This window comes from Ranitomeya imitator, chromosome 3 (assembly GCF_032444005.1).
Source record: "Ranitomeya imitator isolate aRanImi1 chromosome 3, aRanImi1.pri, whole genome shotgun sequence".
NCBI classification, from domain to species: Eukaryota; Metazoa; Chordata; class Amphibia; order Anura; family Dendrobatidae; genus Ranitomeya; species Ranitomeya imitator.
Genome location: NC_091284.1, coordinates 812,835 through 831,578, shown reverse-complemented (window position 1 = coordinate 831,578; position 18,744 = coordinate 812,835). Strand labels below are relative to the sequence as shown.

The 18,744-nt window shown below is 41.0% G+C and overlaps 1 protein-coding gene across 8 annotated transcripts in view; it reads right to left on the bottom strand.

Moving 5' to 3' along the window:
• Nucleotides 1–2,005: 2,005 nt before the first annotated feature.
• The window catches only part of LOC138672406 (zinc finger protein 664-like), an 83,862-nt gene continuing 67,123 nt past the window's right edge, over nt 2,006–18,744 (bottom strand). For 6 of the 8 annotated variants that reach the window (XM_069760342.1, XM_069760345.1, XM_069760343.1 and 3 more), the window contains one exon: nt 6,755–10,019. In XM_069760342.1, coding sequence (XP_069616443.1) covers nt 9,241–10,019 — 779 coding nt within the window. In that variant the 3' untranslated portion in view covers nt 6,755–9,240. Of the gene's footprint in view, nt 4,726–6,754; nt 10,020–18,744 lie in introns of those variants that run through there. The other 2 variants (XM_069760346.1, XM_069760344.1) reach the window with 2 other exon arrangements.

The following is an 18,744-nucleotide window of genomic DNA, read 5'->3' as shown; positions in this document are numbered from 1 at the left end:
AGAAATTAAACACAGTCTTGCAAGCAAAAACAGGAAAAGAAAATGCTGTAACAGAGTCCATACTTTGTGGGTAGCATCCTGCCAGAGCAGAGCAACACAGGTTCAGTCTTTCCTCCACAAGACACAAACCACTGGAGAATCCTCTCTCTAGTATTGCTGACCAAAGACTTTCTCTGGGCTCAGCAATTTAAGTCCCAGACCATGTAACTCCTCCTCGTGGCTGAACATCTGTGACATCACACAGGTGATGTCAGCACACGGCGGTGTTGGCTCTGCAGGTGGAGATAAGGTGGACACCCTCCCACCCACTCTATGGATGTCCACATAAAAACTAGCCCATTATGGAAGACAGCACGTAAACATCACAGCACGTAGTGCGCTGGAGGAAAATACTCTGGGTTTTACATCACTGACGTCATTAAGCATAGCGACACATATCGCCCCTCCAGTACTTTACCAGTGACTTTTTCACAGTGGTTAAAAATCAATACAGGCACATTATCAATATGTATATTAAAAAATATACAGGCAAAGACCTCTCATATGAGTTGTAGCTAAAAGCTTACAATTAATCCATACATTATATTTTGTGATGGCTAGTTAGCCATACAGAAGCAGTAAATATTAACCGAGCTTAGGAGTATGCATAAAATGTCTTTAGTCAATTCAATCAAAAATTAGTACTAGTACACCTATAATAGAATAATTAGATATTTCCCCCTTCAGGAAAGTATTTATGCAAAGTTTAAGATGGGTCCATACACACACCATGTGCCATTGTAAGGTAAACCACACTGCCAAGTGTCCAAGCTCGGTTAATATTTACTGCTTCTTTGTGGTTAACTAGACATCACAGAGTATAATATATGTATTTATTGTAAGCTTTTGGCTACAAAAAGACAGATGGTCTTTGCCTGTACATTTTTTATACACCTATTGATAATATGCCTGTATTAATTGTTAACACATTGCCCTTTTTTTCAGTTTTTTTTTTTTACAGGCTTTATGCCGTTGTTTTATGGGATGTCATGTGGTATTGTATTTGATTAATTTTTGTAATAAATATTGAAATGACAAAATACGATGGATGTTTTATTGTCTTACTCAGCGGTAACTAGTTTTGGTATGATATAGTTTGGTTATCCCCAAAATGTACTACTTGATTTATATTGATATGGGTATATATTTCCAATTATTGGTTCTTATTTCACATCGCTGCTCCTGTTTGCTTTTGAACTCCTCAAACAACATGTCCACATTGAACTTTCCTCCCACCTAACACATGCTTTGATAAGCTACAATCCACCTTCCATCCCCAACATTCCACTGAAACTTCCCTAACCAAAATTACTAATGGCTTACTGCCAAAGTTATCAGACAATTCATTCTCCACCTTCCAGACCTGTCCTCTGTCTTCAATACAGGTGACCACTCCCTCCTACTAGATTTTTTCTTTGCTTGACATCAAAGACCTTGCCCTCTTCTGGATCTCTTCATACCTTTCTAACCGCACATTTAACTCCCATACTATCTATTTATTTCACCCCCTCTCTGTGGGTGTCCCTAAAGGCTCAGTCTTGGGACCCCTACTGTTCTCCATTACTTTTGACAACCCAAAGTACAGTAGCTTACGGTTCCATTTATATGCTGATGGCACTACCTCTCTGGCCCAGACGTCCCCTCTCTGCTGTCCTGAATCACAGAATATTTATCAACTGTATCCTCCTCAGCTCCCTTTTTAAAGCTCAATGTGGACAAAACTGAACTCACCCTGTCTTTCCTTCATTTCATTTGATTCCCCTATCTGATTTATCACAAATGCTTATCCTATCCTATTTATCATGCTTTCCCTGAACTGTAGGTCCTCTATCTCGTAGTAACCGTCGACTCTGCATTCGACTCTTCAAATCGAACATCCAAGCTCTTACCACCTCCAGAACCTCACAGTACACACCTCATCTGCTGCCTATCATCAAAATACAATTTAGCTGCAAAAGAACGAAGCTAGCAAATTTATAAGTTTACTACAGAAAACATCGGCAGTGTTTACAAAAATTACAAAAGATATTACAAAAGAGACAAGTACAAATATTTAATTATAAAATAAAAGGGATAAAGGTACGAAACTTACTAAATCTCAGTCACAGGTATGACGTGTCGATAAAGGGGAGGAGTTTCCAGAGAAATGATTCAGCACCCCAGCATGATGTCTTCAGCAGTCTCTCTGAAAACCTCCCAAAGTGGACATTCCTGTTTTATGGTTCGGCCAAAAACTTAGGGACTCCCACTTTGGCTGCCCTTACAGGTGGGCTGTTTCCTGCGAGATACACCTATTTTGGAGTTATCAAAACTCTTTTTTCCATATCTTTGGCCCAGAAGCTCACAGGCCAACGAGTACAAACACGGTATGTCTGTGATTTACTGCAGGGCAGAAATTCATGTCCCAGGTTTCCGATGGCACTAAATGCCGCAAAATGCTGCCATACGTAGCCCCAATTGCCCAAATCCTGGAAATCTAATTTTCATGTTTCTAGGGTTAATGTGTATTACTGAATTCTACTTTGAGTATTCTGCTTAGCAGGCAAAGATTCTTCATGGGAACACATTCAGCTCTCGGCTAGCTGGCCAGCAATACATCTGACAATTTGCTGACTACGTTCATTCTGAAAGCGCACAATAATCTGTGATTGTATTGACATATTGTTGGCAAGCGGAGTGCTGTCCCTGACAAATTGGTGGCAAATTTGGAAACGGTAATGTTGGTCCTGGACAAATTGCGTTTCTTTCATCTGCAGCACCGAGCTTCTTTGGTCGACCACTACAGATACAGTCCTCAATGTTGCCCATTTCTTTTTTAAAACTTTGAAACTTCGTTTTGCTTTGAAATCTTTGGTAGAGACCTTCCTGGAACAGTAAGGCCACGTGCACACGTTGAGGATTTGTTGAGTTTTTTTAGAAGCAAGGCCACGTGCACACATTGAGCATTTGGTCAGTATTTTACATCAGTATTTGTAAGCTAAAACCAGAAGTGGTTGAAAAATGCAAAAGTGGTTATGTGTTTCCATTATACTTTTCCTCCAACTGTTCCAGCTCCTGGTTTTGGCCTACAAATACTAATGTAAAAAACTCACCTATGTCACATTGCTGTGCTCAGTCAAGCTATGACGTGGTATGAAACTGTCTTTCACAACCTCTCCTCTGTAGTGGATTTACACAAACAATGGTGTCTGTTCCACCTAATGACTGCGTTTCAACCTAGTAATGAAAATTATCATACACCTGAATATAATCTTACAAAGGTACTTCTATACACATTAGGGCAGGGGTCCCCAACTCCAGTCCTCAAGGCCCACCAACAGGTCATGTTTTCAGGATTTCCTTTGCATTGCACAGGTGATGCAATTATTACCTGGGCAAGACTAAGGAAATCCTGAAAACATGACATGTTGGTGGGCCTTGAGGACTGGAGTTGGGGACCCCTGCATTAGGACATGTTCAGACGTTCAGTATTTGGTCAGCATTTTACATTAGTATTTGTAAGCTAAAACCAGAAGTGGGTGATACAGAATGTGGTGAAGTGTTTCTGTTATACTTTCCACTGAGTGTTCTACTCCTGATTTTCAAATAGATACAGAAAGGACAGGCTAACGGAGCGCCAGGCTGTCGGTCAGGGGAGATGTTGATTGAGAAAGGTCCGATGCAGCTCCTGCCGGGTGCTTCAGGAGAGGAATAAACAGTGAGTTGTAAAATACTCTGGTCACATGGAAGCGCACAGGACACAGAGGAAAGGATTAAAAGTTTCTTTGTTTATTGAAATCCACAACGCGTTTCGACGGAACAGTTCAGTCTTCATCAGGTGGCAGTAGCCTACTCCTGATTTTGGCTTACAAATACTGATGTAAATACTGACCAAATACTGAACGTGTGAGCGTGATGTAATGTGTGTGGATGTGCCCTTCAACTATATTTAGAAATTAACATTCCATTCAGCACAAACTGATGTGACCACAGCATTTATTACAGAATATTAGTCTTCTACTGAAACCCGTCCATGACACTGGTGACTATTTCCTTTCTCTCATCTCATCTAGGAATCACAAGTCTCTACGGCACTTCCAATCTTTTCTTTTGCAGGGTAATGAGTCTTTTGATGAGTGACAAGTCTGGACAGGTCAGGAAACTCTTTCTGACACTGAGGGCACAAATATTTCTGCTCATGGGGCTGAAGTCTATGATGCCGATGGCCTCTCTGATGTCTGAAGAGATTAGAGCTCTGCGTGAAATCCTTCCCACACTCACACACGTAGGGCCTCTCTCGAGTATGGACTCTATGGTGCATTATTAAGTGGGATCTACAGTTAAAGCTCTTCTCACATCGCAGACACTGAAACGGCTTCTTTGGTGAAGTGCTAGTTTCATATGTGCCCCAGTATGATTTTGAGATCATTAAAGAGTGTGGGCTTTTTAAATTCTGATCACCGTTTGCAGAAGCTTGGGTAGACATGTAGACATGGTCCTTTGTGAGATCACATTGCTTTCTGATTTTGTGTGTTCCCATTCCATTTGAGGATTTTGGAGACTTTCCATTTTTTCTGCACATGACCTGGAGTACTTGTTCCCCACAAGAAGGCTTGGAAATGGCTTCCATATTCTCAGAACTGCTTTGTGGTTGGACGATGGTGGGAGATGGTTCCTGCTTGATCTGAATAATGGATAAATTTTGTACTGAAACAGAAAATCATAAAAATATAAAAGTGACATACTTTACTTACTACTTTAAAACAAAACAATATGTAGATTAAATGTTTTATTCTAAAAGGTCAGGACTGAACTTATTGGCCTTAGTTACTTTTAAGTATCACCTTCCCTTAAGCCTGGAAAATTCAGAAGCATGAGAAACAAGAGACCAAATGATGTAACTGTCATGTCCTACGTTGTCATTAAAAAAAAAAAAAAAGGTTGTCCGTTCTACATGACTTATCACTCGCTTTGTGCAGATGAGGACACCACAAGGGGTTAATCAATATATTTCAAACTAAAACGAGGTTAATAAATATCTACTGTTACAAAAGTTTAAAGTCTTTTGTGTGGGAGGCTGAATGCCATCTTGCTCTCTAAGAAACAGAGCACCTCCTGTCCGTAGCTTGGTCCCGATATTGCAAGTTTGTCACATTAAACTGAATATCAAACAACATAGGACATTGACTGGCTTTATGAGGGAAAAAACATATTTCCCTTTCATCTGCAGAGGTGAAACCATGAAGACCCCACTTGTGACAAAAGAACAATACAGTGAACAAACTGCAGAATATGGAGCAACTTACATAAAAAAACAAACATCTATCATAATCCCACTGTAAATGACACACACAAAGGTTACTTCTAGAAGAAGAGTTGAATCAGCTGCTCCTAGAGGACCTTCCCAGTTTATTTAATCTCAGAACAACATTTGCAATATTTTTTTGTTTGGCTTAAAGAAAAATACATTGCTTCAATTAACTCATAACTTAACACTTCTGGATAAAACATTGGCTTCCAATTTGTGTGGATTTTTGAGTTCTTACTCAAGCCTTGACAATTTTGCAAACTCTCCACAATCAAGAGTGCGTGATTGATCTCCAACATGAGCTCGGAGTACAATGAGTTTTTGATGCAGCATCTTACTGTTTCAGCAATCTAGATGGAATTTACAGAAATCTCATGCTCACATTGCTTTATTTTTATGCAATACAATCTAAAATATAGCTTTCATTTTAAATGTCTTAAAAAATGTTTCTAGACATATGTGAAAACACAAAATACCAACACCAACTAAAACGGAGACATGGAATAGAGAAGCCAGGGGAGGTGCCTGCCCCTGTTCTATTACTGTGTAGCCCTACCTGCCAGTGGAGGTTGGCACCCTATACCTGCGCAGTGGCGCCCCCACTCAGTGGCAGGGGGCTATCCCTTCTCCCCTTACTAGTCTGGGTTAAAGAGCAAGGAAAATGAGGTATACAAAGAATTATCAATCAACCGATGTCTCCCTTTTAGTTGGTGATGGTATTTTGTTTATTCACTTGTGTCTAGAAACATTTTTTAAGACAAAATAAAAACTATATATTAGATTGTATTACATAAATTGGAGCTTTTTCTCCGTGAGCCTCTTTTTTGTAAAACTCCCAACATTTTTTTTCAAAACTGTGAATTTATTTTTGTGCTGCTTAAACTGGAAAGAGGAGATCCAGCTCAACGAAATAGTGAAAAATCCATAGTTTATTTCACTTAAAATATAGTGAAAGGACAAAACATCAGCATACAAAAAAATATTATAAAACCAAGGGCAACGCCTAATCATGATTAAGGGTGCTTAGTCACCGGAAACGCGTTGCCCTTGGTTTTATAATATTTTTTTGTATGCTGATGTTTTGTCCTTTCACTATATTTTAAGTGAAATAAACTATGGATTTTTCACTATTTCGTTGAGCTGGATCTCCTTCTCTTTCCTGTTCGTCTACGCCCTGACACAGCGGTTCCGTGCTCCGAGCTCTTGGGAATGTCGGTATGGTGAGCTGGATTTTGGTTTTTTTTGCTGCTTAAACTGACCTGAGGTGCAAGTTTCAAATCCGCAATGTCAATTTTTCTTGCAACGACGCTGAGTTTTTATGGATAGATTTGGAAAATAAACAGGTAAAAAATTCACACGCATTTTATTGAATTTCCTCTGTACTTAGCACATGACTGTATTAATAATTTTTAAACCAAATACCAGGGATCAAAAACAAAGCAACTTTATTTAAAAACATGAGCAAAAAGAGACAACATGGTAAAAAATGTATGCTGAAAAACGCAAGAGACTTTAACATTTACGTAATAGATGCAGAAAATCTGCAACAACAAAAACCTCATCAAATCCTCATTCTGGAAACGGACTAAAAACAGTTATTTGGTTTCAATCTGTTGTTGGATGCATATATATGAGGTCTGGCTAAAACTATCCTATACATATATATATCTATCAGTCATGTATTTTGGCCTTTTAATGTGAACAGATCTGACAAGTGCGGAGTTCACACAGATACACTTGCTATAATACCCACAGGCATAGGGTCTTTCTCCTGCATGAGTGTTTTGAGGAGCGAGAATCCAAGAACTATAGGTGAAAGTTCTCCCACAGTCAGTATAACCCTAAGGTCTCACTTCCAGGATATCAGTAGTTGCATCAAGTTCCACAGAACCACTCACTAGTGAAATCATTCCTACTTGATCTGAATAAAGGGGAATTGTTTCCACTGAAACTCAAAGAATCATACTTAAGACAACAGACAAAAATAATTACGATAAAACACAGTATTTTGCAAAAATTCCCACAGGGATACATTAGATTTATTCACACTTATGTAAGGATTAGGTAAAGCATGTCAGCACTCACACATGGTGGCGCGACAAAGTGTCTGAAGCCGAAATGCAGCATGGTGGGTTTAGTATTAATAGGAAAAACTAAATTCAAAGCAAAGGATCAAAGTTTAGCGAATGTTTATTCTCCATATTTGGAGCGAAGTTTAGGGCACTTTCTTTAGTTTGAACTTTCCAGATGCTTCTCTTGAGCTTGAGAAGAATTTGTTTTGTCGATTCATACATTTGGGATATACGATAAAATCAAACTCCCAGAAATGACATGGGTCCCATATAACCAAAATTTGAATCCTATATTTTTACCCATGTAAATTACAGGACAATCAAAAGAGAATGCTTTTGGATAAAGCCTATGCGAAACGCGCGTCGGGGTGGACTGTGTTCCTAGGCATCAAGTCACTTCCATCATGGGTAAGCAACTTTGCTATTAAGGGCACTTCTTCCTTTTTGTGGGTGGTGTACTGTCACTGTGGTAGCCTCAGGAAATTTATTATGAACTGTGTAGTTCTATTATATGGTGGTCAGCATTACAGGACTATATGAAATTCAAACCTGTTACTGATATATGTGGCTGACATATAATTGTATACATTTTCAGTGCCTTGTATTAATACCATGATGATGTTTATCATTAATACTCTCCTTTATGCCTTGGACCCATGTGCTTTTTACTAGAGTTCTTTTCCTTGTTTGTACTTCAAATTCATATATTTTTGTATTTTTTCATTATGTGCAATAAAGTATTTCTTATCTGATTTTACTATTGTGTATAGAACTCCAATTTTTGTTTGTTTCTATTTGGGATAAACGGTAGGTTACTGGAATATGTATACAGCTCTGGCCAAAATTAAGAGACCACCACATCAAAACCCTGTCATAGGCAGCCCAATCTCCAGACCTGAACCCCATTGAAAACCTCTGAAATGTAATCAAGAGGATGATCAGCCATCAAACAAAGAAGAACTGCTTACATTTTTGCGCCAGAAGCAGTGTGAAAGACTGGTGGAAAGCTGCCAAGACGCATGAAAGCTGATTAAAAATCATGGTTATTCCACAAAATATTGATTTCTGAACTCTTCCTGAGTTAGTATTGTTGTTTCTAAATGATTATGAACTTGTTTTCTTTGTATTATTTGAGGTCTGAAAGCTCTGCGGTTTTGTTTAGTTTTTTCTTAATTTTGACCATTTTTCTTTTTCAGAAAAAATACAAAATTTATTGCATGGAAATTCGGAGACCTGTTGTCAGAAGTTTATAGAATAAAAGAACAATTTACATTTTACTCAAAAATATACCTATAAAGAGAAAAATCAGACAAACTGAACATTTTGCAGTGGTCTCTTAATTTTTGCCAGAGGTGTATATGAGATACGAAGGCTACACTAAAAAGATCGCACAGGCTGTGTACATGATAAAACAGTAAATGGGCCTGTGCACGAACATCAAAGAATACCCAACATTCTGATAACACTTTGTGCTCAGTTAGTTTGAAGTTCATGTAGACATCTGCTAACAGAGGATGTTTCTAGCTTCCAGAACAAAAATATCAAAGAACTGTGTCCATCAGGCACAACCAAAAAAACAGAATCCTTCACCCCTCACTTCAGGATAACTCAGAACAGATTTTAGTAAAACCACATAACATACAAATCTGATAAAATACAGAGAAGTCATCACAATTTAAGAAAAACACAGAAAATATTTGCTAGCTGCAATGATTTCTATTTTCATTTAAATGACATTGACATTTTATATATAATTTCACGTTTGAATCAATGTAAGCAGTACATTCTTTACTGAGCTAATATTAAAGTTGTGGTGGTCATTACCAGAGGGCTGCACACTTTTCAGCTGTGTGGGCACTCGCTGGCTTCGCCTACATGAAGTCTACGATGTCGGAGTAAAGAGGAGTTGACTTTGAAGCTTTTTCCACATCGACAAGTGTAAGGCCTTTCTTCAGTGTGCGTCTTCTGATGGATGTACAGATACGAGCTCTGGCTAAAACTCTTACCACATTTGCTACATACAAATGGCTTTTCCCCCATGTGAGCCCTCTGATGTCTGACAAGTGTGGAGTTCACACGGAAACACTTGCCACAATATCCACAGGCGTAGGGTCTTTCTCCTGTATGGGTTCTTTGATGAATAAGAAGGTAAGAACTCTGAGTGAATGTTTTCCCACAGTCAGTACAAACATAAGGCCTCTCACCTCGATGGGCTCTTTGATGTCTAAACAGGCTAGAACTCTGAGTAAAGGTCTTTCCACACTCACACACATAAGGTCTCTCTCGAGTATGCACTCGCTGATGCATAATGAGGTGGGATCGGCAGTGGAAGCTTTTCTCGCATCTCACACATTGGAAACGCTTATGTGTTGGACGTTTCTTCACAGATTTGCTGAGCAGGATCTTCACTTGCTCACTGAAGTTCTCAATCCTTATTTTATGATCAGTATTGATGCTACCATGGGCAATGTGGAAAGTCCGGTTATCAAGTCGACGTGCGTCTTCTTGTTTGACTGTCTGCTGTCCACACAGATTCTCAGCAGAGTCCACAGCCCTACTTTGTGTTTGAAGGTCAGGGAGGTAACCTTCCTGCTTGATATGAATAATGGGTATGTTTTCTACTGAAATACAGAAGAAATGAAAAATAAAAAACTGAAGTTCCCCTAATTCACAATATTATAAGGTGTAACATATAGGAGCAGCATTGGTCAACTGGACAAGAGATGGAGAACAGCAACTTTCACCCTGTGTAATAAAATACTAAGCGGCAACTGGTGGAAAATTGTGGGTATTATCTACATGAATACTGCTCATCGTGCTTGTACTTGGTCAGCATGGGACACAAAATAACGAGGGTACCATAACTTCAATCATTGCTTCAGCAAAGCACAATATTAGGACAAGCGGTTCTGAATAGCAGAGGATTCAAGCAGTAAGTGTTGTTGCAATGGATGTGGATCCTTGGGGTCTAGACAACAGAAAACATAGCAGCTATGCTCACCATAGTCAATTCTTCCTTATCTGAAAAATGGATCGAAAAAAACCTTCAGAAATCGGAGTCCAGAATATCTGTATTTTGTTCCCTCACTCCAGACTGATGTGTTTCAGAGAAGGTAAGTCTTTTTGGCCGCAGGAATTCATGTCTTTGGCAGAGACAGATTGATTGGATTAATATATCAGGCCTCTATATACGGTTGAAAAACCTAATAATTCATTTTTGGAATGCCAAATCCTGTTCTCAACATTATAGAAGAAAATCTTGGTATTTCTCATAACGGAGCTTCTTTCCATTCACAACTGTGTATACAACTAATATTACACGTCATACCCACAGAAGAGTACAGGAAGAGTGTGTATCATGAGTGAGCTGACAGATGCAGGTCCAGTGTAGTGAAGGGTCTAGATTAGTGTTACTAGGCCAGTGCATCAACCATCACGTGCCACAGGTACCTCCTACCGCCCAAGCTAGAGCTGACAGTATGACAGGGTCCTAAAAGCTGTCATTATTGTGCAAGGTACACAGGAAATATTTGCTTGGGAATCCTATAGCTTGCGCACAAGACCCTATGCCAATGATTTCCTGGGTCTGGACTGCCACTTTTTGCATTGTAAATCTGAATCATTATACTCAGGAAAATTATGTAAACAGCAGAGCATTCAATGTTCCTTCAATTTACAGATCATTAGGCCAGTTTCACCCATGTGGCATATACAGTGTAAGTGTGGACTGTCATGTCCGGATCTCCTTAACAGCCTCTTATAGAACTTTGAAGCTGGTGGTCAGGAGGCCTGCGGCACATCCAGACATTGCAGTCCATACTGAGACCATGAATATTGCACGAGTGAAACAGACTTATGCTTCATCTAAAACCTCAAAGGAATGATGCTCCTTTTAAATATACATGTTGGCTGATTCTATTTTGCTTATGGAAGACAAGTTCCATCTACCTAAGTAGAAAATGCGGATTCCAGCGCCCTCATTACCTGATTGATCCTCACATCACTTGCACAATACTTCTTTGTTGGCTCCATGTACCAGAACCACCATGCACATAAGTAAGAGTAACAACATTTCTGCTGCCGCCGAACCTACCTCAATCTACGATGAAGGACTGTTGCTTAGGGTTACAATGGAGAATGATCATCAGAACAATGGTCATAATTACTTTGGTGTCAACAATCATAACACCAAAAAGGTCAGCTCAGTTTCAGCCGTTACATTAGTCTAACCCCAGTTTCAACTTAGACTAAGGGTACCGTCACACAGTGCAATTTTGATCGCTACGACGGCACGATTTGTGACGTTCGAGCGATATAGTTACGAGATCGCAGTGTCTGACACGCTCCTGCGATCAGGGACCCCGCTGAGAATCGTACGTCGTAGCAGATCGTTTGAAACTTTCTTTCGTCGTCTAGTGTCCCGCTGTGGCGGCATGATCGCATGGTGTAACATATATCGTATACGATGTGCGCATAGTAACCAACGGCTTCTACATCGCACATACGTCATGAAATTATCGCTCCAGCGTCGTACATTGCAAAGTGTGACAGCAGTCTACGACGCTGGAGCGTCACGGATCGTGCCGTCGTAACGATCAAAATGCCACTATGTGACGGTACCCTGACACAGGGGGCTTCCACCACAGATCGCGGTGCAGATGTCCTGTTTTCATTAACCAACTGCTTTGTACATGAAAGGATTCGTTCAGATTTCTCCATTACCTATGGTTCGACTATAGCTGACCATGTATAGTGACCATGGAGCCTTCGCTCCCTTTTTCAGATGTTTAAATTGGATAAATTTACAAAATCTATATGTGAGAAAAATATTGTATTTTAAACAAAAGCTCAGAGAAAAAAAATGGGCATTCAAGACCATTTTACAAGTAAAAAAAAAACAGGAAAAAGAAATACTTATGCTAGTATGCTAGCATTTGTACTTACCTCAAAATGTCACTAATATCTACAGCCTGTCCAATGAAAAACAAAGGTGCAGAGACACTCGCCTCATTCATACTAAGCAGTAGCATAAACTTTTACAAGTACATTTGCAATAAGTGCCTTAATTAAAAAAAAGCAACATTTAATGGAGTTATTGAGAATTTCTTCCATTGTCCAAACTTAAAAGGTTGATAGTAAATTTATAGAAACCCAAAGTGTAGTAACAGCTACAACTGATGCGACAAGAACATAAAAGATACAGCTTCTTGGATTACGCCATAAAAAAATGGAAGGTTTTGTGTTCTTTGCGGAGGTTGGAGTAGCTGTAACTTGCTAGCTGTACAGTCTCCGATTCATTCTTGTATAAGTTATGTAACTTTATAGTACAGATTTTCCATTCACTCAATGAATGAAAGCTATCACAGAACCAGTATCTATTAAAACAGAAAGTGCTGCATTTATCTCCATTAATCCCAAACACATTCATCCATCCATCTTGACCACAGCGAAGAGGAACAGGAGTAGAGGACCCCCTATTCTATTGATTAGTGAGGTCCTAACAATAACAATTTTTTTTATTTTTTATAGAAAACTGTGCTACACTATATGGAAACATCTATTAGGAAACAAACATCCTCCAGCAGGGGCTTTTCTGTCCTCCAGACGCATTACTATGAGCCCCTAAGTAAATATAACAGGTCATGCTCTTACACTGTGTGCAGAATTATTAGGCAAGTTGTATTTTAGAGGATTATTTTTATTATTAATCAACAACTATGTTCTCAATCAACCCCAAAGACTCAAAAAATATCAAAGCTTAATATTTTTGGAAGTTGGAGTGGGGTTTTTTAGATTTGGCTATCTTCGGCGGATATCTGTTTGTGCAGGTAACTATTACTGTACAGAATTATTAGGCAACTAAATAAAAATCAAATCTATTCCCATCTCACTTGTTTATTTTCACCAGGTAAACCAATATAACTGCACAAAATGTAGAAATAAACATTTCTGACATACAAAAACAAACCCAAACAATGAGTGCCCAATACAGCCCCCTTTCTTTATGATGACACTCAGCAGCCTCCATCCATAGAGTCTGTCAGTTGCTTGATGAACATTGGTGCAGCGGCCACCACAGCCTCCAGACACTGCTCCGAGAGGTGGAGTGTTCTCCCTCCCTGTAGATCTCACATTTTATGAGGGACCACAGGTCCTCTATGGGGTTCAGATCAGGTGAACAAGGGGCCATGTCATTTTTTCTTCTTTGAGACCTTTACTGGCCAGTAGGGTTGAGCGAAACGGATCGTTCATTTTCAAAAGTCGCCGACTTTTGGCAAAGTCGGGTTTCATGAAACCCGACCCGATCCCTGTGTGGGGTCAGCCATGCGGTACGCGACTTTCGCGCCAAAGTCGCGTTTCGTATGACGCGCTTGGCGCCATTTTTTTCAGCCAATGAAGGGGCGTGGGCAGAGTGATGACATAGGTCTTAGGGGCGTGGACGCCTATCGCCATGTTGTCGCTTGTGCGCTGTAGCGATTTGCACTGTGTAACACCAGCTTTTCAGTTCAGGGACAGACGGAGGGGAGAGAGAGAGAGAGAGAGAGAGAGAGAGAGAGAGAAAGAGAGAGAGAGAGAAAGAAAGAGAGATAAAGAAAGAGAGAGAGAGAGAAAGAGAAAAAAAAAATTCCCATTGGCTTTGCATTGGGTTTCGTGTTTCGGTCGATCTTCGACTTTTCGCCATAATCGGCCGATTTCACTCGACTCGACTTTTGAGATAGTCGGGTTTCGCAAAACCCGGCTCGACCCTAAAAAAGTCAAGGTCGCTCAACCCTACTGGCCAGCAACGCTGTGGAGTAGTTGGAGGCATCTGATGGAGCATTGTCCTGCATGAAAATCATGTTGTTCTTGAACGATACCGACTTCTTCCTGTACCACTGCTTGAAGAAGTCTTCCAGAAACTGGCAGTAGGTCTGGGAGTTGAGCTTCACTCCATCCTCAACCTGAAAAAGGTCCCACAAGTCCATCTTTGATGACACCAGCCCATACCAGTCCCCACCTCCACCTTGCTGGGTCTGAGTCGGAGTGGAGCTCTCTGCCCTTTACTGATCCAGCCTCTGGCCCGTCCATGTGGCCCATCAAGAGTCACTCTCATTTCATCAGTCCATAAAACCTTTGAAAAGTCAGTCTTAAGATAAAACGTCAAGACTGGGCCAAGAAATATCTTATGTTTCTTGTTCACAGGTGGTCGTTTTTCAGCCTTCGTTACCTTGACCATGTCTGAGTATCGCACACCTTGTGCTTTTTGTTACTCCAGTAACGTTGCAGCTCTGAAATATGGCAAAACTGGTGGCAAATGGCATCTTGGCAGGTTCACGTTTGATTTTCCTCAATTCATGGGCAGTTATTTTGCGCCTTTTTTTGCCCAACATGCTTCTTGCGACCATGTTGGCCATTTGCCATGAAACGCTTGATTGTTCGGTGATCACGCTTCAAAAGTTTGGCAATTTCAAGACTGCTGCATCCCTCTGCAAGACATCTTACAATTTTGGACTTTTCAGAGCCCGTCAAATCTCTCTTCTGACCCATTTTGCCAAAGGAAAGGAAGTTGCCTAATAATTAAGCACACATTATATAGGGTTTTGATGTTATTAGACAACACCCCTCCTAATTACAGAGATGCACATCACCTGATTTACATAATTGGTAGTTGGCTCTCCAGCCTGAACAGCTTGGAGTAGGACAACATGTATAAAAAGTATCATGCGATCAAAATACAACTTGCCTAATAATTCTGCACACAGTGTAGAAGGCTTTCTACAAGATTTTGGAGTGGTCTCTGGGAATTTTCGTCCCTTCATTCAGAACAGCATTTGTGAGGAGGGAGGGAGGCCGGGCTTACAATAATAATTTTTAATAATAATAATTTTTATTTATATAGCGCCAACATATTCCGCAGCGCTTTACAAATTATAGAGGGGACTTGTACAGACAATAGACATTACAGCATAACAGAAATACAGTTCAAATCTCTTATAGTTCATCCCCGTGGTGAATAGGGTTGGCGTTCAGGCTCTGTGCATATTCTTCTACCAAACTCCCCTAACCATGTATGCATGGACCTTGTGAACGGGTCAGTCAATGGGGAATAGAAAAGAGATTTTCCCAAATTCTTCTCACAAAGCTGAAGCTACAATTGTCCACAATGTTTTGTGCTAAATGTTAAGATTTCCCATCACTGGAACTGAGGGTCCGAAGCCACCCCCAGATAACAGCACATAGCATTATCCTCCTCCATCGTCTGTACAGTGGGGACAATGCAGTCAGGGGGTAACGTCCTCATGGAATCACTAAACCCAGAAAGAAGTGTGATCCGTCACTGTACAGAACACGTCTCCTCCAGCGTCCAGTGCTGGCTGATTTACACTTCTCCATCCGATGCCAAAATTAATAAAGGGGATGGGGGAGCTACAATACCCAGAAAGATTAGCAAAATTATAGGATTATTTAGTCTAGAAAAAAGACGACTGAGGGGCGATCTAATAACCATGTATAAGTATATAAGGGGACAATACAAATATCTCGCTGAGGATCTGTTTATACCAAGGAAGGTGACGGGCACAAGGGGGCATTCTTTGTGTCTGGAGGAGAGAAGGTTTTTCCACCAACATAGAAGAGGATTCTTTACTGTTAGGGCAGTGAGAATCTGGAATTGCTTGCCTGAGGAGGTGGTGATGGCGAACTCAGTCGAGGGGTTCAAGAGAGGCCTGGATGTCTTCCTGGAGCAGAACAATATTGTATCATACAATTATTAGGTTCTGTAGAAGGACGTAGATCTGGGGATTTATTATGATGGAATATAGGCTGAACTGGATGGACAAATGGCTTTTTTTGGCATTGCTAACTGTGTTACTAACTATGTTACTAATGTAGGAATTGTATGTGCTGCTCAGCCACAGAATCTGATGGCACAAAGCTCCCAGAAGCACCGTTTTTTTTGCCGATGTTCATACCTGAAAAGGCTTGAACTTGTGGTGTCCACTTCATAATATTATCACTCAGGTTATGGGGGAGAATAATTAGGAGGGTGCAAATGTCATGGATGGACTTGTTCCCTCGGTGGCCCCTATTACAGGACCTCGCTGGTACCAGCGAGCGCTGCACCACTGACCGATCTGTTTTGTTAATAAAGGCAAATGGCAAAGAGGGGCCAGCGGTTATAAGCTGTGACAGGATATAATGCCCTGGGGGCAATGGAATGGAAGGAAAAAGACTTATAATTACCAGTAATTCAGTTTCTAAAGGTACCGTCACACTAAGCGACGCTGCAGTGATACCGACAACGATGTCGATCGCTGCAGCGTCGCTGTTTGGTCGCTGGAGAGCTGTCACACAGACAGCTCTCCAGCGACCAACAATCCCGAGGTCCCCGGTAACCAGGGTAAACATCGGGTTACTAAGCGCAGGGCCGCACTTAGTAACCCGATGTTTACCCTGGTTACCGTTGTAAATGTAAAAAAACAAACACTACATACTTACATTCCCGGTGTCTGGTCATGTCCCTCACCTTCAGCTTCCAGCACTGACTGAGCGCCGGCCGTAAAGTACAGCGGTGACGTCACCGCTGTGCTCTGCTTTACGGACGGACGGCGCTCACCAGTCAGTGCGGGAAGCTGACGGCGGGGGACATGACTAGACACCGGGAATGTAAGTATGTAGGGTTTGTTTTTTTACATTTACAACGGTAACCAGGGTAAACATCGGGTTACTAAGCGCGGCCCTGCACTTAGTAACCCGATGTTTACCCTGGTTACCAGTGAACACATCACTGGATCGGCGTCACACACGCCGATTCAGCGATGTCAGCGGGAGATCCAGCGACAAAATAAAGTGCTAGACTTTCCCCAGCGACCAACGATCTCCCAGCAGGGGCCTGATCGTTGGTCGCTGTCACACATAACGATTTCGTTAACGATATCGTTGCTACGTCACAAAAAGCAACGATATCGTTAACGATATCGTTATGTGTGACGGTACCTTTAGACCCTCCACGACAGCACCACAGGAGGAAGTTCCCTCCACCTCCTAATTAAGGACAGGAAACACAAGAGGTTTAAATAGCTCTTCCCATCCTTCCATCCTCCATGTTTTTCCAAGGAGCGCACAGTATGAATGAAAGAATCAAATGAACATATGACATTTTTATTGGGGGGGGGGATACCACTGATTTCATGGAGGATTTTAGAAACTGAATTACTGGTTAATGTAATCCTATTTTCTCTAATCTTCTCCACAACAGCACAGGAGAAATACCAAAGAATAATGCATGGAAGAGACAATAGCTTGAAGGACCTTACTGTCAAAGGCCAAATCTTTTATAGACATTGGGTCTAATCTATAGTGTTTAGTGAAGATATGGACAGAGGACCAGGTAGCAGCTCTGCTCTATGGATGCATCAGCCGTTTTGGCCAAGGAGACAGACTTGGCTCTGGTTAAATGAGCTTTTAGTGATTCAGAAAGAAAATCGGTACTATGATTGCCCTCTTGATCCAATTTGCCAGGAAACTTGGAGGCTTTCTTTCCTTTATTTGGTCCACATTATTGGACAATAAGGTTCTGATCTTTCCTCCACGGTTCAGTTCTGCTTCAGATGGCAGAGGATGGTTCTCCGAACATCTAAAGAATGAAACTCTGTTTCTCTTATGTTTATTCGTTTGTGACAAAATGAAGAAAGGATTATTTCCTGAGACATATGGAACTCAGTTGATACTTTTGGACAAAAAGATGGGTCTAGGCGAAATACTACCCTGTCATCCGGGATATTCAGATAAGGTTCCCTAATGGATAGGGCTTGAATCTCGCCCACTCTATTTGCTGTAGTAATTGCTACCAGCAGAGCCACCTTCCTGGATAATTTGCCCATTTGAATTTGAACCATAGGTTCAAAGGGCAGACCTTTCAGCGCTATATTCACGTCCCAGGATGGAATTAGGTTATGTGCACACGATGTGGAAAACGCTGTGGATCCGCAGCTGCGTTTCCACAGCAGTTTCCATTGAGCTTACATTACAATGTAAACTTATGGGAAACAAAAAACGCTGTGCACATGCTGCGGAAAAAAACGCGCGGAAACGCAGCGGTTTACATTCCGCAGCATGTCACTTTCTGCGGATTCTGCGGTTTTACAGCTGCTCCAATAGAAAACCGCAGTTGTAAAACCGCAGTGAAATCCGCAGCGTTTTTGCACTGCGGATTTATCAAATCCACTGCGGAAAAATCCGCAGAGGACCATTCTACGTGTGCGCATAGCCTTAGGGTTAGAGGCTGCTGTCATAAACCCGTTTATTAGTGATAAGCCCGCTCGCGTGTTATCCGAGCACATTTGCTCATCACTACTCCTTATCGGT